General features: G+C 36.3%; 1 protein-coding gene across 1 annotated transcript in view; it reads left to right on the forward strand.

Annotated features, from left to right (window-relative positions):
• LOC113231831 (decaprenyl-diphosphate synthase subunit 1) overlaps window positions 1-23557 on the forward strand; it is a 140491-nt gene that overhangs the window by 82447 nt on the left and 34487 nt on the right. Inside the window, exons 3-4 of the mRNA XM_026466364.1 lie at window positions 1240-1379; window positions 6222-6363. Coding sequence (XP_026322149.1) covers window positions 1240-1379; window positions 6222-6363 — 282 coding nt within the window. The remainder of the gene's footprint in view (window positions 1-1239; window positions 1380-6221; window positions 6364-23557) is intronic.

The raw sequence follows: 23557 nt of genomic DNA on the forward strand, positions 1-23557 counted from the left end.
TATATGAAAGTTGCTTTTATATGAATTACAACTTTAGATTTGGCCAGACATTATAGAATCATCAAATGTGACGTAATTTTATTGGTTTTATAATTTATAGACTCGCGAACAAGACGATTCATCATCATCATAATCATCAGTCGATTAAACGTCCCACTGGTGGGCACGGGTCTAGTAGAAACCGCATTAGTTCAATGCAGGTCGAGGATTTAACTAGTTAACAAATTAAAAAAAGAAAATTAACATAACTTATTAGTTTAATATGATTAATAAATATTAAATGCGAAGATCAAACACAAAGAAAAAATCCTTCGACCCGACAGTACCTGACTCTGGGACCTTGGGATTTCGTCCCCCTTTTTCTTCCAATTAAGCTACAGGTTGAGTTTACTAAGTAGACGAATTTATTCTATGTCTGTTATAGATTTGCATTGAGTTTTTTTGGCTTTCTGCTTCTTAAATAATTATAACAAACGAATGCAGTAATTTTACATAAAATGAAACAAATCAATAATGTATGATTAATGAAGTTATGTTCATACATGAATGTACGACGAATTGATGACCTTTTGCTGTGGACCCGACTGCCTCTATCTTTCTACATTAGTTTTGATTATAATGACCCTCCCTACCCCACCCTTAGGGTATACGAGAAGGGCACTAGAACCTGTGCATTAACAGGAAACTTCGAAGTTCAGGTTCCGACCCCAGATCAGCCAGTGTACAGGGTTGTCAAAGACCGTTGTCACATGGGGTCCAATTTCGTTCGCCGAAACAATTACTGTCAAGAAGGGCATGACTTCATCCAGTTCTCTAGAGGCTAGTGTCTCGTATTAGCTGGCCCCGGTGCACGTATAGTGTCCTCCCTGTTTTCCAGATAGGTACCGGAGCTGTAGCTGTAGCCCTTTCACAGTGCCGAAGCGGCTACGAGCGGGTAATCTACACGAGTGGCGGCTGCGATTCGACGTGTGGTTCTACCGGCTTATAGCCGCTTCGGCACTGTGAAAGGGAAGACGCTAAGACCTGCGCGCCTGCACTTTGAGCCCTAATGAGCCCTAACGGTTGCCACCGCTAAGCCGTCGACTCTAAAGTCGACTCCCAAATCTCCAGATAGTCAATTGCTATAATAATGTGCTTTCTTGTTTCAGGCTTCAATTTCTTCTCTGTTAGCCTTTACCAACTTGCCAACTAGTTGGATTCTTGATTTAGATTTATGTTTATATATATTATTTGCTGCAGGAGCTGGAGCGGAACACGAACCAGGCGGAGCTAAACACCATAGCGACTTACTACTTCGATGGGCAGGGCAAGGCGCTGCGGCCCATGGTGGCCATCCTCATGGCGCGAGCCGTTAATTATCATGTATACGGCGAAAACAGGTTAGTGTACACAGTTATTAAATTTAGAGTTGTGGTTACATTTAAGAATATTTATTTCTCACGAGAATTACATATTCTCTAAATTAACTAATTCAAGCTTACAGAACGAATGAAATGCGTTAACATAAAAAGTCAATGTAAATACATATATTTAGGTAGACAAAAATTCAAGCGAACACAGATATATGACGCGGGATAGCGTACTAGATGCGGCAATGACATGTTCAGAAATGTATAACTATAATTTTTTTTTGTTATTTTTTATGTTCACAATATTTTATTACTTTATATACGCACATGAATACTTTATATACATACACATATTACGATAATGGAATTATACTGATGTAATCAGCGCAATAGACTACAAAACATTACAGGTACATTCAATTGATTTATTTTTCTGTTTCCTTAGATTTCTTGTCCGGATTCTGATGAAAGTCTGTTCCATTTCAATATCCCATTATATAATTAACAGTTGTCTGAAAAAACCACGATTTTACAGCACATCTTTTTGAAAGTAAAAACTTGATATTTTTCAGTAATTAATAGATTCAGGCGTTACTTTGCGGAAGTCCATGTTAATAAATATGGAAGTAAATTAATTTGCTACTCCGCGAACCCAGTGAAGGTTAAATCGTGCATCTATAAGCTCACCTGTGACACATGTAACAGTGTATATATAGGTCGAACAGGGCGTAACTTTATAACTAGATATAAAGAGCATGTTTCTTCGTTTAGGCATAAGCACCAGACAGGTTCAATTTCGCTAAACATTTGTTAGAAACAAATCATACTTTACCAGATTATCATTCGAAATCTTACATTTTTGCGAAAAAGGGCTACGTCTGGGTGTCTAAGAACAGATGGAAATAATTAGGTACAACAACAGGGGTTGTATAATTAATGAATTTTGCATCATCACCTTTTTTACGGGTATTTTCGGGTTTCAACAATAGCAACACTGGGGGTAGCGGGGTATAAATACATCAACCGTTCTGAAAGAGCTCACTCTAAATCCGAGCATCGAGCAGTCAACAGCCCCTTAGGACGCCTCGTGGAGAGGCGAAACACGTGTCGTGTATATTTTTGGTGATGGTTTGTAGCCATAGTTGCGCTTGTGTTATTTATTTTATAAATTTTATGCGGAGGGAGGGTGGCATAATTAACTGCATGAAAAAATATTCAACACAAGCGCAGTTATTTTGCACGACTTAACCTTCACTGGGTTCGGGGAGTAACAATTTACTTTCATTTTTATTGATATTTTTCGACGTAACAGAGCGAATAAGCTAAAATAAAATAAAATTTTGAGCAATGTGGCACAATAAAAAAAATGCTAATATCTGAAGGATATTCAAAACATAATACATTCTCTCAAGTTTTACTTGCAAACTAGTTACTTACTTCCCTGGACGAACTCTTTCACAAGGAGCTCTACTGATACTAAATCTGCTTGCTTGAATTTCTTTTTCAAAATGGCGCTTTCTTCCTTTCTGCAAAACACCGATGATATATGCGGTGGTGGAGCGGACGAACTTGACCTTAAAAATTCCTGTTAAATTCTTGTCTGTCAGTGGGGAGATGATAATCTGGTCGAGTTCAACGCCACCAAAACGCAGGCCTGTCTGTTTACTGCTAAAAGGAGTCAATTTGATCTGACTCCCACTTTTCGGGGTATAACCGTCTCTCTTATCGACAGCCTAGATCTCCTCGCAACCCTTGACTTTGGCGCTTATATTGAATGTAAGGCACAAATTGCAGCCAAAAAACTGGGTATCCTTATATGCATGGAGTACTGCAGTCACCTGTGGGATGACTGAGCGAAGTGTCAACTTGAGGCTTTTGATTCGATTGAGCGTAGCGCCAGAAGACTTATTGGCGACGTTAAGCTCGAATCTAAAGTTCACAGTTTAGCCCACCAGCGCAAAGTTGCCCGTCTGTCGGTTTTTGACAGAATATATTTCGGTGAGTGTGCCCATGAGCTCCATCAGCTCATCCCGCCCGCCCCCTTTTACCATCGGACATCCAGACGTACGGCGGGATATCTTACTTGGTCGATATTCCCTTCAGGCGCACTAAGCGCTTTTCATCATCTTATATTGTACGCATAGCCTAGGAATGGAATTCCCTGCCTGCGTCTGTATTTCCGAATTCATACAACCCGGGTTTCTTTAAGGAGCGACTGAATAGGCATCTTCTGGGCAAGCTCGTTCCGTCGTAGATCCTATCTTTGCTCCAGAGCTAGGTAGTGGTAAAGAGCAAGTCCATCTAATTAAAAAAAATGCTTGTCTAGATTCAAAACTACCAACAGCTGTTGTGAGCTCTTGAATGACAGTAATATTACAATAAATGACGTAAGTAGTATATCCGCCTCCAGATGAGGATGTTTTCTCTAGCGCATTTCTAGTGCATTTACGTGGCATTGAACCACATTGAAACTCTTTATGCAACAGTGTAGCGAGAAAGCGACGAAAGTCCAATATTTGCTTGGAAAAGTGTTAAACCACCGTGTCTCCGGCCCTTAGAGGCCATAATTGCCGTTGAACCGCTTAACCACATTGCGAAACAAAACAAAGTAAATTATCCATTATAGCCCTTAACGTAAATACGGTTTTTGAGTTACTTTTGGAAGCAATAATTTCGTTTGTTATGTAATTAGAGCGTTGGTTGACCAATGGGAGAATGGTTGCTTCTCAATTTACGGTTTGAATCTCTGACTGTACGTACCTATAACTTTAACTTCTAAGTTACGTTAACGGTGAAAATAAATAGAATAGAAATAAAATCGGCTTCATTAGACATGCAAATGACATAAATTACTAACAGTTATAAAAAAATACATAATTCTTTCCTAACACAAAAAAACAACGTTAATAGAAAACAAGGAAGAGGATAGAAAAAAAAATTCAAATTCGCCACCCTACGGGAAATGTGTAGTGTGTAGTCCCCAGTACGCATAAGGCCAGCGTGGTGCATTATAGCTTAAACCCACTCCTTAGAGGACGCTGAAGGAGGATATGAATTTTTGGCCAATCAAAATAGTATAGCAAAAAACATGGTTACTTTGTGAAACCACTTCATCATCATCTACGAAAAATAATATGGAAAATCAATTGACTATCAAAAGAAATATTTTTTAAGATTTAATTTTGTCCTGTCTGTAGTTCACGTACTGGTTTTCACATACCACTGTAGACAGATGAAAAACCCACATGTAGAACTCCACTCACGTTTGGTATTATTTCAATAATTGAATAGGTAATAAACATTTGTGAATTGCGTTCACGCATCTCGTGCGCCGCGGGCTAGCAGATCACACATCGGGAATATCTAAGCAAATTACGTAAATAGGGCCAAGTTACTGCTTATAAATAAATGTAAGTTGCAAAAATTAATATTAAAATTTAAGCGTTTTAATTTAAAGTGATATATACATGTAACAATTTAAATTTGTTCCTTGTTTAAATGCCATAATAAAATAGAGGTAATTTCCAGGTTTGTTTTCTGTACCTAATTTCGGTCGCAATTTTTATTGTTTAAGTATTCGAGTATTTTATAGTGAAATATTAAATAATATTTCAGAATTCTACTGTCGAATATTAAATAATATTTCATGATAATGTTCCAGATTATTTAAGTAATAATAAAAGTTGCCACCAAAATTAAGTAGAGAAAACTAACCTGAAAATTACCCATACCAAATTGAAGGCATACAGATACGGCATTATACAGTTGGCAAAGTATTTAGAACTTAAAGGTGGAACACTATGCATTCAGTTAAAATACAGTCATCGGCAGATGTTACATGTGGTATAAATTTAAATATATACATGCAAGAGAGCTCATGCCTGCGCCGCCATGTCTCTTCATACTCATGGTGATGACAACAATGGCGGGCACTGGCTTTAACATTCGCCTTCTAGGCTATTTCGAATGTACAAAACTTATAGCTGATTTAGTGAGATAACAGATAGTTTAAAGAGCATCTCTGCAGTTGCGCAGGTGTCAAGGTCTCGATTATTTCATAATAGATTACTTTATTTCATTACACACTTAGACCTCAAAGGTGCTCAGGGCAGAATTTAAATAGAGGACAGTGATGAATGTTACAAAATAATAATAATGCTAGAATTTGTTGCAATTTTAGTGATAGTCAGATACAACAACATTAGCGGGAAGGTATGATTGTATGATCTTGAAACATTTGATAGTGCAAGTTAAGGTTGAAGCCTAGTTCGATATACAATTAAGTTGCAATGATTATTACTAACCTTGATGTAAGTTCTTTTACTAACATACATTTTATGGTCCTAAATAAAGAATTATTATTATTAAGGATGAGGTCAATGAAGATGTACGGTAATAAATAAATTATGAACAGTTTTCAAGTGATGCATGATGATCTTGATCCGTGTTTTTCTTAATTTTCTGGATATTATGTCGGATAACTTGGCTACTTTATTAGTTTCTATTTTTATTTTGTGGCAGTAAAGCTCCTTGTAAAAGAGTTCGTCCAGGGAAGCAACCTTACCTTTTTCTGCCGCCACGTAGTAATGTGAGCATTAATGCGTTCAGGTTTTGAAGGGTCAAGGTACTGGTGAAATTACGGACACATGGAACTTGTCACGCTGGTGACGGGCGCAGTGACCGTGCTCCTCAGATCTTCGTTATTTAAAGTTCTGAGTAGCACTCCAACCGCTATAGACAGGCGACACCGCTTACCATCAGTCGCATGACTTGTTCGTCCCTCACTTGGTGCTATAAAATATATATAAATACGTTACTTGTAAAACAAGAAGTTAATACCAGGTTTATTTACACATTATTTTGTGATGTCAGTGCACTGCTGCCTTCGCAGCGACAAGTGGCGATGATCAGCGAGATGATACACTCGGCGTCGCTCATCCACGACGACGTCATCGACCAGAGCGACTTCCGCCGCGGCAAACCCTCCGTCAACGTGCTTTGGAACCACAAAAAGGTACGTCTCATATTTGTACTTATAGTAGATTTTATATAATTGTATTATTCAATGTACAAGCGACATGTATGACATTTATAATTTACAAAGATAGATAGTATATGCGCTTTGTTTTCTAATTAAGGCTTATTTTAGTTGCATGTGAAAAATATCGACGTTTCGTTTCTTGTTTCGGTTTAGTTACGTGTTTGAAAAATAATGGCATATAAAAACAACATATTTTAAAACAATTTTTTTTTTGCTAAATTTTACTTACACATAAAGAACGACATAGTTGTAGTTTTTTTCACATCAGCTTAATTTAGTCTTCTCTTCGTTCTTTTAAAGACGTCGTACATCATCGTTCCATGACAAGTCATTATGCAAATATATTGGATCTTTATTACACGTCTTCATATGACAGACAATAATTTGCTAAGGAATAATTATCTACGTATTTTATTCTGTTTTTAAATGGGACTTTAAAACATTATTTTTCTGTAAAACCTTTATCACATTGTACGTTATATTTTAAAATTATACGATGCGACGTGCACGTTTTATGTAATACACATAAATTAGTAAGGGCTTTATAAGATTTTATTATAACATTATAAAGGCCTAGCCTTCATTTGGCTATAACATCACGTAGCGGGGAATTTGCGTCAATATACATAAGATCATCGCATCACGCCTCATCATCGCATTATGCCACAATCCATATTAAAGTATCACTCCCATAAATAACTATTGATTTGTATTCTGTACGCCGATTGAAAGAATGCAAAGCGTATATCCCATTCATTAATGAGAATGACGATCTAAGATTATAACAGCATGACGTGATCTGACAAGCGGGTGTCATGGAACATTTGCTAATTTTTTTTTGTATTATTTTATTGTTAGCATTGCGTTAGACTCGATTTGTGCTACACGCAGTTCCTTTCTAGCCGCGTTTTATTTAAGTTGGGTGAATAATTAAACTTAATTATACTCTCAGGAAAGTGTAATTTTTAATTACAATCATCATCCATAGCGCAACTTACAGCCCTACCTTTCTTAGTTTATGACATCCACTACAATTCTGCATCAGTCTCATTCGTCTACGGCCTATGATTTTGACGATGTCTTCTATCTATCTCGCTGCAGGACGTCCTATATTTTTGAAATCGCTTCTAGGCCATCATTCGTGTCTCGCCTTACTCAATCTGTGCCTCGCAATATATCCTGCCCAGATCCATTTTTGCTCTGTTCCATCTCCTACATCTTGTGTATACTGTACACAGCTTTCTGTATATAATTTATATCTTTATATAATTTTTCTGTAGGTAATTTTTAATCTGAATATTAATAAGTGTTTATACGCAGGAAGCCTTACAAAAAAGTATTAGTGCGAATAAATAAATATTGAGAAGATGATTTAACGTTTTTTACATTGTGTCTCAAACGATTAAAATTTTTACAATATCGATGCATCATGACAGCAAATTATGCGTATTTCTGGTTAAACAGTTCCTAATTGTGTTATCTTGTGTAATTAGGTCAATTTAAGTATTCTTATGCATCTTTTATTTAATTGTACAACAAGAGAAACAAATGAGAACTTGGCAGTTTTTTCACATTTTTTAGTTTTTGGTACAATTTTTATTTTATCATTAGATGATCTCGAATCAGTGAATTCAAATGAATCTTAGTTTGAATCTCGCAAAGAGGGCACATAAAAGCCGTTGGAGCACGTATCAATACGGTAATCTAGGCTACAAGGTCGACAATTTGTATGGAATAATGTCGCCGTCCATCAGGAAGCTAGCTTCGTGGAATGAATAAAACACGCGTTAACAATTTTATTGTGACAAAGTCCTTAAAGTTGGAGATTTGCAATTACGTTGCAGCTTTGTAGTAAAATATGTGCAACACTAAAATATAGCAATACGGATCAAGAACGTAAAAGTTCTATTCCTTCTCAAACTTCTATAAACAAGTAACCTTGTCGCAATATACTATCTCATAGCAACGTACGAACGTATCTAATGATGTAAAACATTTGTCTTCGGCTATAACAAATCTGTAATTGGAATTCCCGACTCGTACAGAGCCGTTAGTACCACGCTCAATGTCCATATTAAGTGTTTTCATTGATAGAAGCGTCTCTTGCTAGGCGACAAGCTATTTAAGAAAAGGGAAAGAAAAATTATTTATTCCGTTACAAATTTATAGCATAGTACACACATATAATATAATTTAACACATTATAATACATTAATTTTTTTTATATAATATCAAGTGACGGGACGAACAAGTCGCGCGTCTGGTGGTAACCGACCCGCCTATCCACAACAGTTCCATTGTCACTCAGAGCTTTAAATCGCAAAGATCTTAGGCGCACTGCCACTGCGCCCGTCACCCTGAGACATAAGTTGACAAGTTCCATGTGCTTGTCATTTTTTCAATTTTATTGAAAAAATTATTTATTTTATTGTAAAGGTCGGCGTCGGCATATATATCTCCATCAGATAATGGAATTCAAGGAGGTCAAAAGAAACCAGAATTACGTAATGCCGTCTCTCCAGGGAGACATACCTGCCAAGCGAAGCCTGAAAAACCAGAAAATTGCTGAGCCTCTTGCGTTCAATTCATTCGGCACAGTTTTAAGCAATTATTTTAAGTGATACCTATAATATGTTATGAAATAGTCGTTTTTATGTATAGTAGAATACTTTAAATTCAAAACTTCTTGCAAAAATAAGAGACTATTACAAATACTAGTAAATCAGTCAAGTAATAAATTAATTAAAAACCACTATAAGTCATATATTAAAATATTAAAAAAATGCATTAAACATTCCAAAAAAAATGTCTACATAAAAAAAATGAAAGAATCGGATAATAAGGCAAAATGTATGTGGAATATAATAAAACAAGTAACTCAAAATAAATCAGCTAATAATAATATCTATAAAAATATACACTTGAAACCTAACGACACTACAATAACGTGTCCCCAATTAGTTGCAAATGAATTTAACAAGTTTTTTATTTCAATCGGTAGGCCCATAAATAAAACTCAACTAGACAAAATTCCTGTAATACCCAATCCAACAATAAATTCAATATTCCTAAATCCAGTATCAGAAAAAGAAATGAACGGCCTTATCAGAAAACTTCCCAATAAATACAGCCATGGTTATGATGAAATACCGACGGTTTTGATAAAATTTTGTCGCAATGAACTCGCACCAATACTTGCCGCTCTTGTGAGTCAGTCTTTCGAACAAGGCACTTTCCCGGAGAGGCTTAAAATAGCAAAAATCCAACCCATTTTAAAAAAAGGTGGCAAATCGGAACACCCAAACCAGTACAGACCAATTGCACTTCTTCCCATAATATCGAAATTGTTTGAAAAATCGATGTCAAATCGCATCTATTCCTATCTGGAAAAATACGAGATTCTTAACGAACATCAATACGGCTTTCGCGAAAAACGTTCGACCGTCCTCGCAACATTTAATTATGTACAGGAGAGTATGAACCATATACGCGACAAATGCCATGCAGTAGGTTTACTCCTGGACATGTCCAAAGCCTATGACAGGGTTGACCATGAAATACTGTTATCAAAGCTACGTGGAGTTGGTATTCGCGGAGGTGCACTGAAATGGTTTAAATCATATTTACACAGTCGACGACAATTCGTTCAGATTAAACACTATAATGACAAAACACGAATACTTAAACCTTTTCAATCAGAGACCACAATTATAAACCATTCGATTCCACAGGGGAGCGTTTTGGGTAGTGTTTTGTTCCTAATATACATAAACGATTTACCAAAAACCACAGACACTAAATGTATTCTTTTCGCTGATGATGTCTCTCTGTTATTTAAATGCCCCAAAGATGTTGACTGCAGTCCCATAATTAATTCCACATTTAATTCGGTGAAAAATTGGCTTAAAGCACATAATCTCGAAATAAACAAAAATAAAACTCATCTTATACAGTTTCATCCGTATCAAAAACAACCAATCAGTCTAAATAGCGTAAAAACCACGCATAATATTCAGGAAGTAACTGATATACAAATGTTGGGCATAACCATCGACTCGCATTTTAACTGGAAAGCCCACGTAGATAAAATTAAGAAGCAATTGTCGAAATTCACTTATGCCCTTAGCATCCTAAAAGCGAATACGCACACAAATTGTGCTATGTCTGCGTATTATGCGTATGCATATGCATGGATCCGTTATGGGATTATTCTCTGGGGACAAAGCACTGATGCGCAGGATCTGTTTGTCCTTCAAAAAAAATGTCTCCGCATTATAGTAAATATCCGTCAGCGGGAGAGCTGCAAACCACATTTTATAAAGCAGAATATGCTTACCCTCCCATCCATTCATATCATGGAAGCAGCATTATTTGTCAGGAAACAGCCGACTTATTTTAAATTTAACAGCAATCCCCGCCGCCGACATAATCTAATCGTTCCTGCACCAATATTGGAACTCTACAGAAATAGTCCACTGTATAGCTCGAGTTCAATATATAATAAAATTCCCTTACTAATCAGAAAAGAACTTAACATTAACACATTTAAAAATAAATTAAAAGCATATCTGATCAAAAAATCGTACTATTCAATAGAAGAATTTTTAAACGAAAAATAAAATTTATATTTAGAACTACTCACGGTCACAAATGTTATAAATTTTAATTTGATTCCCCCAAAATTATTTGTTGTTGTATTGTAATCTTATGTAACTTAGGACTTAAGACTTGCAACACCCTAACAGGGTAATGTACATACCTATTCTAGAAATAAGAATTTTTGAATGTACATATGCAATATAATGAATAAATTAAATTAAATAAAATCCAAAGTTCAGATGAGTCACAAAGTACTTAGTTTTGCTTCTGTTCACCGAATGACTGTACGTAACCAGTGTCCACTGCCATTCTTTATTTAAAAAAATACATTTTCTTTTTTCAAAATGGCGCCGCCGTTGTTTTTGTGCCACCTTTGTGTCTATACTTATAAATTGTGTTAATGTTACAAATTTCATGTAAAAAAATTTCGTCAATCAAGTTGTAACCGACGTAACTTGTGTCATCATCGTCATATGTACTGTGTTTATCTTACCGGTTAGAGACGGAGTTAAGACATTACAATATAGACCGTGAACATCGATCAATAAATCGACCGCTCCTACGTAAAGTATCGTATGTCGAAATTGCCAAGTTTACAGGGGAGCCTTTTAAAGTTCAGAATTCACTGAAAGAGTGATCACCATAGATCATCTAACCGATATCTAGGATTTTATAATACTCTATGTGAGTAATGAGCTTTGCCGAATAAAACTGAGAAATGCTAAAGTCACGTGTTATGTTCGTTTCAGTGAATTCAGAACTTTAAAACGCTTCCCTGTAAACTTGGCAATTTCGACATACGATACTTTACGTCGGAGGGGTCGAAATGTTATTTGTAGTTACGTGGGATGACAGAAATATACTTTATTTGACGAAAACTTGCAAACTTAGCAAAAGGTTTCTTTTCGTCTCAGGGTGACGAAGTCGGAAGTTGGAGGACGGGGAGTGCCCCTCATATCTTAGCGATTTAAAGGTACGAGTGGCACTGCGACTGTTATGGACAGGCGTGTCGCTTTCCGTCAGGCGACTTGTTCGATCCGCCACTTGGTATGATAATTACTTAATAGTCATGGAACAAAAGTTGTTGTTTAGTATGTTAGTAATACAGTCCTGCGAGGTTGTTAATATTTTACAAACAACCATGTATGTGTAATTGTTGAACAGTACCAGTGTTGTTGAGCTTTCTAACAAGTTACAATAACATCGCAAAACAGTAAAGCAAATATAATGGGCGCATCGGGGGCGCGGACGGCGGCGCCCAGATCTAGGTTAAGATCACGCCATTCAAGTCGCGCTCATTGAGCGTTGCGCTGCACGCTGTGTGCTGCGCGCGCGCCTACCGTTCCGACTAACCCCGCTTCCGATAACCATAGTAAACTTGTTTTCATTACAATAACTTCTTTATTTCCTTTCGTTATCACATCTGTAATTAATCTTATGTATATTATATAGAACCTCTCAAGAACAGTGCCTTGGGTTCGAATCCGGGCTTTCACCTCTGAGTTTGAAATTTACCCTGAGCTTTTCGGTGAAAAAAAATCATCGTGAGGAGGCCAAGCCCAAGGCCTCATAGTAAGAGGAGGCGTTTTCCCAGCAGTGGGAACCCTATACAGGCTAACTTCTAATTTAATATTCTTTTTCTAACCATTATGCGGCCTACTTTCTGGGTTTAGGTCGTAGTCTGCCCGTATGGGCCTTATTAGCCATATTGACATTTGGTATTTATTAAATAAATAAACTCAATTCAAAATCAACTCAAAGAACTCAATTCAAACTGCCTCCGTGGCCGAACGGTTACCATGCCGGACTGCCACGCAGAGGTCCCAGGTTCGATTCCCGGGCCGGGAGAAATATTTGTATGGCCTACAATTATTTCTCTCGTGAGTTTGGGTGTAATTTGTGGTTGTCTATGTGTGTGTCCATGGCACCCGCGACACAGGGTTTCCCTAGTGCGGGGCTATGTTGAGTGTGTGCGTTATTTATTTATTTATTATTAGAACGACAAACAATAAATCCTTACTTTTTAGCACCAAAGACAAAAAACCCAAGAAGTGGTACATATACATATTTAAAAAAAGATTACTACGAAACGGTTGTTGAGCGAGTGTTTAGCAATATTAGCTTTGCGTTAAGCCCATCCACTTGTTTACCCATTTGCTGATCAAATATTGGCCCATGCGTGTCCGGGGTATTCGATTTCGTTTTCATATCATAGAAAGTTATTTTTGCCAAGACATTCTTGTATCGCACTCCTTTGCTTGATAGTTATAAAACTATATATTGTTCCACGCAATGTCCGCGTTCAGGAAACACCTTTACGTGCTAGTTAATAAGGATTATATCCACCATGTTTTATTAAAATTATTTTTTATAGTACCAATTGAGACGGGACGAAGGCGTGCGCCGGGTGGTAAGATCTGAGGAGCACTGACACTGTACCTGTCATTCTGAAACATAAAATTAACATGTCCCATGTACCTGTACCTTATCCTTCAAAACCGGAACGCAGTAATGATCAAATTACTGCTTGGCAGCGGAAATAGGCAAGGTGGCAGTACTCTGATCTTTTTCACAAGGCGCTCTACTTCTTCTAAAGAGCAAGCAGTCATATGAGCATTACTGCGTTCCGATTTGGAAGGGTGCTGGTGAAATTACCGTGACATGAGACTTGTCAACTTATGTCTCAGGGTAATGGGCGCAGTGGCAGTGCCCCTAAGATGAGTGCATCTTAGGGGCACTGCGACACGCTAACAGTGGTTAGCGTGTCGCTTCCACCAGGCCGCACGACTTGTTCCCCCGTCACTCGATATTATTAAATTAATACTATTACTAAAATATCCGCGTAATGGAGTAACTGAGTAGCAAACACATTAATATTATAGCTTGAAAATCTTATATCGTATTTTGGGTCAAAATCAGATTATGTGCAGTTTCATGAAAATTGGTGCTATCGTTTTGACGTGAATCAATCTAGATACAAACATTCAAAGCAATTACCAGGCTGTAAATGTTGCACATCGGGAAAATCCGGAAGCCATGAATATTTCCGAATGCTGTTGCCGCTTCTATAACTTATTCCATTAATAACCGATGTATTTATGACAAGTTAATATGAAACTTTATTGGTCCATATTTAACGTCATAGTCATTGACAACGTTAATAAAATTTCTTATTTCGTTGTTATAACTACACTTATGGGAAAAAAAGAATAGTCTAAGTAACTACATCAGTCAATGACACTATAACATAATAGACGCGACAACGTGGATTCTGAATTTTCCCGATGTGCAATATGTACGACGGCCCAAAGTGTCAAACTTGGTGCAGACTCGATTATACACACTACGTAAGAATCCATATACTAAAATAAATATTAAATTTGTCAATGGACCGACCGATTGACCGACTTCACCAACAAAAAAAGCGTGAATAATGTCAAACAAGTAATAGTAAAGGGGTTATCGCTCTGTGCGCGAAAAAATAAAACATAACATCACTATGGGAAGTAGTCCACGACGACGCGAGAACACAATGTTTTATACGAGATGGCTTTAATGCCTTCCCTTTCTCTGTCTCTGGAATGAGTGAGATGCATATATTAGAATGCTTTTCATCACTTTGGATAAGTAATCTAATTTTGAAAAGTAAACAAATGGGAAATTGAAACAAACTACGTTTTATTGACTACGGAAGCAATTGTTTTTACAGTTATGAACGGAGCTCAATTGACGCAATTTTATCGCGTAAGTTTTTAACTGCAGAATATTATAATTATATTATGACTGTGTACCGTTTAGGTTCTAGAGTTTCTCTCAGAGAAAAGTTAAGGAGACTGGTATCATGATTGTGGCAACACAGTACATTTACTCTAATATTTTGTACGCCCGTAAACATATACATAGTACATTGAGATTTAGATTTAGTTTTATTTATTATCTTGCTAACTTTACATTATTATATACAATATATTGTATTACAAGAATCGTTACAAATAGTAATAAATGCTACATTTCAAAAAATTACAAATATCCACTACAAATTTTGTACTACGTAATTTTAACATAGTTAATGTAGTTTATAAGAAAGAAGATAACCATAATATTAACTTTAGAATGAAGTCCAGACTCATGTTACCACCACTTGGTTTAACTAACTTAACCTTATTTTTTTTTTTAGATTCTTTTGTGGGGAAGTGTATACGTTTTTACAATAAGATTCCGGAGCATATATTAAGATTATCATTTCTTAAGTTTAAAACTTACATCAATAGTACTTTAATTGAAAAGTCATATAACAAAATTTAAGACTACGTGTTAGACAAGGATGAATGGAAAGACGACATGAGTCTAGAATCCACAGAATTTAAGTTTATTTGAAAAGATCAACCCCTAGAGTTTCTTATTCGTCTTTCTCAGGGGAATCTGCCTTACTAATGAGCAGTACAGTTTAATCAGTATGACGATTTCAAGTGTAATTTGCGTAGTGAAACGAAGATTATTTACCTTTGAATTTGTGCCTGAGTTTGTTTCGACGTTCAACACGGAGCTGTCAGTCGCAGAAGGTTCGCGGCGAAAGCACCTTGCCTCCTCACACTTCAGCTCTTATACTGGTGGCTAAAGTGCCATATCACATGTAGATCGTTTTATTTAGAACCAGAAAAATGTGTTCAGTAATAATAGCTTCAATTGTAGCTAACATTGTCAAACGTACGTGTCTTATAAGTGGGCTTAAACCATAGCTTTCCAGAGTGATAGGGGTCCCAACCTGAAATGATGATTTGAAAACAATAGCTACTTTTTTATTTAAGAAAACCTACCTGAACAGTTAGTGTAATTACAAGTATTATTGAAATTGGTTACCGAAAAGTGAGCGAAACCGGATTCATCTCCTAGTTTGCCAGCCTTAGGGGTGGAATATTTTCTTCAAAATTAAATGGGATTAATACTGAGGTACACTCTTTCCAACAAAAAAGTATCATCGAAATCGGGTCACAAGTAATCCGGAGTAATCGAGTAACATACATAAATAAAAATACAGTTGATTTGAGAAACTTCTCCTTTTTGATGTCGGTTGAAGAAAAACCTGACTTACCTATATAATTTTTTTATCTATATTTAATTATCTACACTACATACATATAATTTTTTATTGCCGAAGTGGGCGGTGAGCTAAAAACTGTGGGAACCTATGGTTTGGACCATGGTTCGCGATGCGGGTTGTGGAGATAACACGTTTTCCAAGGTCGTGAACCTTCGGCGTGCAGGTTTCGTCACGATATTTTCTTTCACAGCGAGACGGTTGCTTCTAAACACTCACAAATGTACGTAACTTGGAAATTAAAGTCATAAAATCATCACGCCACTGGGATCCGAACCGTCGGCCTTTCAATTGAGAAACAATCGTTCTCCCACTTGGCTACCACCGCTCTATACTTTTTTTTATAATACCAAGTGAACGCACCTACAAGTCATGGAGGTGCAGCGCTTTAGGGGCTCTGCCACTGCGCCCGTCACCCTGACACATAAGTTGACAAGTCCCGTGTGCCTGTAATTTCACTAGCACCCTCAACCTTCAAAACCGGAATGTGAGCATTACTGCCTGGTGGCAGAAATAGGTAAGGTGACAGTACTTCCTTGGACGACCTGACATATCTATGATATATGTATGTCGCTTTCTCGACATTTGAGATAAAATAAAGGACGTGTTTCTTGGAATATAAATTTTACGACATAATACAAATTTTGAATTTGTATTCGTATTTTGTAATTATTAATTTTTAATCATAGAATAGAATAGATAGAATAGAATCGTTTATTTCATGTTATCAATGTCACAATATTACAATTGGAAATACAATGTCAAGGGATAACTATGATCGTCAGTAACAAAATAATAATAATAATAATAATAATGAATATAAAATAAAGTAGTATAACTACTGCTTGTCGAATAAAATAAAATTAAAATTGTTTCAAAAGAAACTCATCGACACTGTACAATTCAATATCCAATAAAAGGTTTTTTAGTCGGGTACAAAACGTTGCATCGTTTCTAACACTTTTCAGGTCTGTGGGTAGATGTTCGTAGAATCGGGGACCTATTACCCGCGGATTTCTAGTTGCAAGTTCGGTACGGTGGGCAACGGATTTTAGTGTTCCCGCGTTTCGTAACGCTCGGCCTCCGCCCGTACGTCGCTCATAAGTAGCCAAGTTTTGACGCGCATAAACTATTATATCATAAATATATTGTGAGTACATGGTCATTATATTGTATTTCTTAAAAAGGTTTCTGCAGGTCTGACCCTTTTTTATGCCTACTATTGTTCTTAGTGCACGTTTTTGAAGAATAAATACCCTAATCGACTCAGTTGAATTACCCCACAGTGTGATGCCATAAGACATCAACGAATGAAAATACGCATAATACGTCTGCCTCAATACCACATTGGAGACAAGAGGACGCAGTTTCCTCAGTGCGTATGCAGCACTTCCAAGTTTTTGACATAGAGTTTGTATATGTGACTTCCAGTTCAAATTTGAGTCTAGCGTTAAACCCAAGAATTTACAGGTGTTACATAATGGAACAATGGAGGTGATAATTGGCTTTGTTATAGAATTTCTTCCTGAGAACAACATAAGGTTTGACTTCGATTCGTTAAGAATAAGTCCATTCGCAAAATTTATAAATTCACTAGTACGTAACAGATCTGCAGACGTTTCTCCCTTTTGTTTTCAATTGTCCTTTAAAGATTTCTCACTTCCCCTGACCTTTTTTGACTTTGAAATTACATTGCACTTTTAACTTAAAAATTGCTAGTAATATAAAGGTTATATTTCCATGGTCAATAGTTGTCGTTACCGGCATTATTAGGTTCTTGACTAATTAAATCGCTTGTTTTTTATCTAAATAAACATCAGTTTAATTACTTATGGCTAAATTAAAGCGGATACACTGATGAAGGTTAGATTATCTTGTTTATCTATGATCAGACTGCGTTCTACTGTAATGTTTAAGATAGTTTTTGGAAATGAAACAGCTCTAGAATTATATATAAAACTTTTATGTAATTAAGATGCACACAAGACAAGACTGTTATTTACAATGACCATTTTATGAAGGCGAACAATAAAACAAAGATTACATGAACTGAAAGGAATGAAGAGCGATGGTAGCTTAGTGGGAGAACGTTCTCAATTGGAAGTGACACTATTTCCTCCGCCCAGCGGTGGGACTTCGAGTCTTTGACTGAGACAGTACGACAAACTTGTATATTCTTTATTCCACCAAACAAATACAAAAGGAATATTAATATAGAAAAGGTAAAAAGATATCTTCCAGCCACCCCAGTGAGAATAAAGGTCATAAGCGGACATAAGTGTGCAAGAAAAATAGGGAGAGAAATATAATAAACTTACACGCAGATATAAATTATAATTACCGATACTTACAGAAACAATATGATGTTTACAACAGAGAATTTAGGAAGAAAGTGCGCTATGAACCTTTTTTTAATGATGACAAGCGACGGCTCGAACAAGTCGTGAACTGCACTGTTCACCCTAAGACATAAATTGACAGGTCCCATGTGCCTGTAATTTCACCAGCACCCTTCAAAACCGGAACGCAGTGATGCTCGCATTACTGCTTGGCGGCTAAAATAGGTAAGGTGGCAGTAATTTCCTGGACGGACCCTTTCACAAGGAGATTTACCACTATTTAACTTTTCTTGAAGGGAGCGATCGACGTTCTAGATTGGACGTGTTAAGGGAGTCTGTTCGAAAACCTTCAGACAAATCGATACGTTGTTTTGTTTGAAAAATAACGCTAATATGTGTGATTTCCGTAGATCAGACGTAAAAAGAAATAATTTCCGATGGTTAACAACCGCGAAAACACAAAAACTCGAAGTGTTATATATAAAAGCATGGACCGTTAACTCAAGAGGACTGTTAGGCGCGATACAAGACAGCGTAGTCTTGTATTAAGTACCTATTTGGTACACCAGACGTCACGACTAGTAACCAATTACCTATTTTTATAACTGATTTGTTTGACATTGACAGTCTGCAATTTATCAAATGCAGATTGTCAATTTCTAATAATAAGAAACAAATCAACTAGATGACGCTTATAGCACAGACTCTTTTATTTTGATCTGGATTAGCGCCATCTACCCATATTAGGCGTTAGTTTATAAATTTGTTTGTAATACACAATGCCACCTATTGACACGCATATTTGTGAAATATCAGAAAATAATTTTAGTAATTTTATAAATATTTCATATTAAAGAGGATTTAATTGATATCCACGGCCATTTACGTAATATAAACTACTTCCAGGGGGCCTACAATAACCTTTCAAAAAACAATCTTATTTCAATGTAAGCTTATAGTAAGCTTATTATAATGGTACCCATAGTCGTACCATGACAAACCTATCAACCAAGTAATGTATTGTTGCTAAAGTAACTGAAAGAACGAATGATTTCCCAATATTGTCTATTTCTCACTAAAATAGGAAAGAAATAACGCTATATGAACTGTATAATGCCATCTCTTTCTTTTTTGATGTTCTAAATCGTGTTATCGTAGTATAATGTTAAAGTACTTAATATTATTTACATTCAGAGAATTTTAACTGCCAAAAAAATAAAAGTGTGTAATAATGAAATCTATTAAAATTACGTTGTTTTCAATTATTTTTCCGCATTTCCATGAAGAATAATAAATAAAACAAGCTGAGTTTTGGTTGTCACGTTGTGAATTCGGCATTATAGTCTAGTGTCAACTGTTAGTATCACCAAGGAGCATATAGATGTCGCTGTCATAATTTTACGAAATAAACATCAACAAAATATTGAAGAGATATATGTAAATAAATAAATTCAACTTAACTTTTAATCATTACCAATCCACATTTAGACAATAAATTCAAAAATAATATTGTTTCCACTGCATCCGTGTGACTTTTTTAAGATTGCTAAATTTGACATAAGAGTAATGTTACTTTAATGTTAAAATCGCGCAAACAAAGCTGCCAATAAAACATCTTAGTTTGAACATTATAATAAACTTACTTTAAGCGCGTCAGGGTACGAAAAGTCAATGTAAGGTTAAAGTAATATTTTTTTAAGAGGTTGTGGCCCCCAGGCTATCGATCAGCGCCACCTAGATATAAGACGGAATTTTGATCTTTTTCAGTGTCATGATCTGTATTAAAGAGATAAGCAATCTTCTAGTAATTGGTCCATGGCAAAACCTTTCTCTCTTAACCACGTGCAACACAGTCAGATTCTAAAAAAAATAATGTAAACAAGATGACTATAAAATTGGAAACACACATAAAAATCTTACATAGTAGCTGCACCCGAGTCGCAATAGTTATGAAACACCTCTCTTTTAACATGAATATACATATTTGTTATACGCATTATAGCCGTTAGGTTTGTCAAGGTAATTTTTCGTAAAGATTGTCACACAGTATTTACATGTCATTTTAATATTTCGTATCGTCGCCGGCGCTGCTTTTATGAAATCGGGGAACTCTATGCGGGATTGCGTCATGCTGATGTTTAAACAAAGAGCAGATTAATGTAATGTATAGTCAGCTTAAGAAATTCTTTAACGGTATGCATGGTAACTTGGTATCAAAAAGTTTGTGTAAAAGCGGTGGTGGACCAGTGGCAGTGAATATTTAGTAGCAATACAAACGATACGTGATGAACCTGCGAAATAGAAAACGTGTTACGTCACCAATCCGTTTTTTTATGATATCAAGTAACGGGATGAACAAGAACTGTTGCACTCAGAGCTTTAATTATTAAAGATCTGAGGGGCACTGCCACTGCGCCTGTCTCCTTGAGGCGTAAGTTGACCTGTCTCTTGTGCCTGTAATTTCACCAGCAACCTTAGAGCTTTTGCGTTTGTATAGTCTGGGATTCGGAACGATTACGAATAAGATGCAGATTCAAAACTGGAACGCAGTAAGTTACTTCACAGTACGAACTCTTAAACAAGGACCTCTAAGTTGCTAATTCTATTATATATATATTCTATTCTGAACTCCTTATAGACCGCTGCCCAGCAGTGGGAGTTGATGATGATAACATGTTTGGTAACAAGATTCTCATCGGTTTGCCCAAGTATATTTCTTCTTATTCAACAGTAGGAGGTATTGAATGGCAAATGTCTAATATTGCAGCAGTTGCTGCTTAGGTCTACCACTCCATCCTTGACCACTGGCTGACTCTACGTTTTAAAAACAAAACTTCAACGGCCGAGCTCGAAATTCCCTATCTACATTAAACATTATGTAGTGCTGAGTAGCGGTAGAGCTCCTTGTTAAAGAGTTCGTCCAGGGAAGTATTGTCACCTTACCTATTTCTGCCGCCACACAGTAATGTGAGCATTACTGCGTTCCAGTTTGGAAGAGTAAGGGTGCTGGTGAAATTACAGGCCCGTGGGCCTTGTAAACTTATGTCTTAGGGTGACTTTGTATTATAAAAGTGATTTAAACAAAAACAAACTTTATTGATGTTGACTATTTTCAAGTATTCAGAAAAATCCCTGGCTGACTGTATTCCTAGAACAAAGAAAATACACTTAATTTTCCCAACGGACGAATCTGAAGGTTGTGTTATTGCATCGACCGACATGCGCAGCAGTTGAGAGGTTATTAAGTCGACTAGTAGGCGCGACGCGTTTCTCGCTCGTCCTTGGTACCACGCCGGAGCAGTGGACCACTCTGGTATTTACATCTTCCGCCCGATCAATGCTCGGAACGCTTCGAGAATCTAAAAGCTGCATTTGCGTTTGTCTTTTGTTTCGTTTGTTATTGAACATTGTACGTGTATCCAAATATGTGTACGTAAGTAAACATATATTTTTTACACGCTCATGCTTTGCCACATTCTTTCCTGAATGCCTTTGTCTAATAAAAATCGCCTTGAATGGCTTCAAATTGAATATTAATTAGTAATATTATGTTATTATTTATTGCCAAAACCACGCAGTACGTTTCCAATAGACAAATTGAAAGAAAATTTGCGGGTTGAAATCAATAGCGTCACTTAACGAAAAAATCAACTTTTATGAAATGGCCATTAAGTTTAAATTTCAAAAAGCAAAACTTTCCTTTAGTGACGGTATTCTTTCTAATTGCAAATTATATATATTTGTACAAAGTACTTATGTATCAAATGAAAAAGTCGACGGTTAATAAAAACAATGAAATAATAACTAATTTATTGTTTAATAAATAATTATATTTTGGGACAGCTCTGCCTGATACCTTGGACTTGGTGGAACGAAAAGCAAAGAGAATTATTAGCAATAAACTCTCTTGTGGCGTCGAAGCTACAAAACATCAGCCACGGCATAGAGTGGATACATTTCGGAGTTCCACCTTCACCGTTCCTCATTCTGTTTACTAGAAACTCCGTACTCCGCCTTATGTCAATGATATACCACCCAATCAAATGGCAGGTGTCTGGTGGCATTTACGTTATTTTTTACTAATGTATTTATTAATATTGCACTATAACTTACTAACAGCAACAATAACTAAAGATGTTAGTCATATAGGGATTGAGTCAATCGTCGCCCAAAAGCAAGCTGCGGAATTTTGATCAAAGAGCTTCAAATTCTGTCAGTTTGCCAAAAAATTAAATTTCCAATCTGGTCATTTTTTTATTGAAAGTGCAACAAAAAATTTTTACGCAATGTATGTTTTTTACGATGATGGTTTAATAGGTAATTGCACACCTACCTATGATCACCCCGATGTTTCGGCCAGGTTGCACTGGCCGTGATCACGGGTTGATAGAACGTTTTTAAATCAATTGTATCTCGTTTATTAACCTATGTTTATTTCACCGCAATCCATCTCACGTGATAAATAAATGTAGGCCATACAAATATTTCTACAGGAATCGAACCCGAGACCTCTGCGTCGCTATCTAGCATGATAACCATTCGGCCACAGAGGCAGTTGTGAAATATCGACCTTTGCTATCAAATGAAACTTGTTTCCGAATACTATTCATACGCGTTTGTTATAGTGCACGTTTAAAGCAAGTAAGGTTATTTTAATGGCCTCCTGTCTAATTTATTCGGTTAATTATTGATACAATTACATGTTTTCGAGTGCAACGCAGTTCCTGTATGCAATGTACTTTAATGTAACCTCAGGTTTTAATTAGAATGTTTCTCTAAATTATGTGTAGCGGAATCGTTGCTGTTCAAATTATAACATCATCGGCATCAAGCAGGTTTCATTACGATGATTTTTTTTTCATTGTTAGCAGTTACAAATTAAAATTGCAGGTACATGCCGTAACAGGGGGTCTATTCCCGTTCTCTGTCCGTTATCCGTCAGAAACAAATTACTGTCAAATAAGTAATTAACCGACCGAATCAAAAGACAATGATGAAAGCGGTTACACACGACGATTTCTAGCAGCGATGCAAACGCCTAAACCGTTCTAAGTATGAAGCTTCATTAATAATAACGCAAAATAATAATAAATTTATTTAAAATGTTTTACTCTTATTAAATAATTAATTA

The sequence above is a fragment of the Hyposmocoma kahamanoa genome, unplaced genomic scaffold (assembly GCF_003589595.1).
Source record: "Hyposmocoma kahamanoa isolate Upper Pololo Valley unplaced genomic scaffold, ASM358959v1 66, whole genome shotgun sequence".
NCBI lineage: Eukaryota > Metazoa > Arthropoda > Insecta > Lepidoptera > Cosmopterigidae > Hyposmocoma > Hyposmocoma kahamanoa.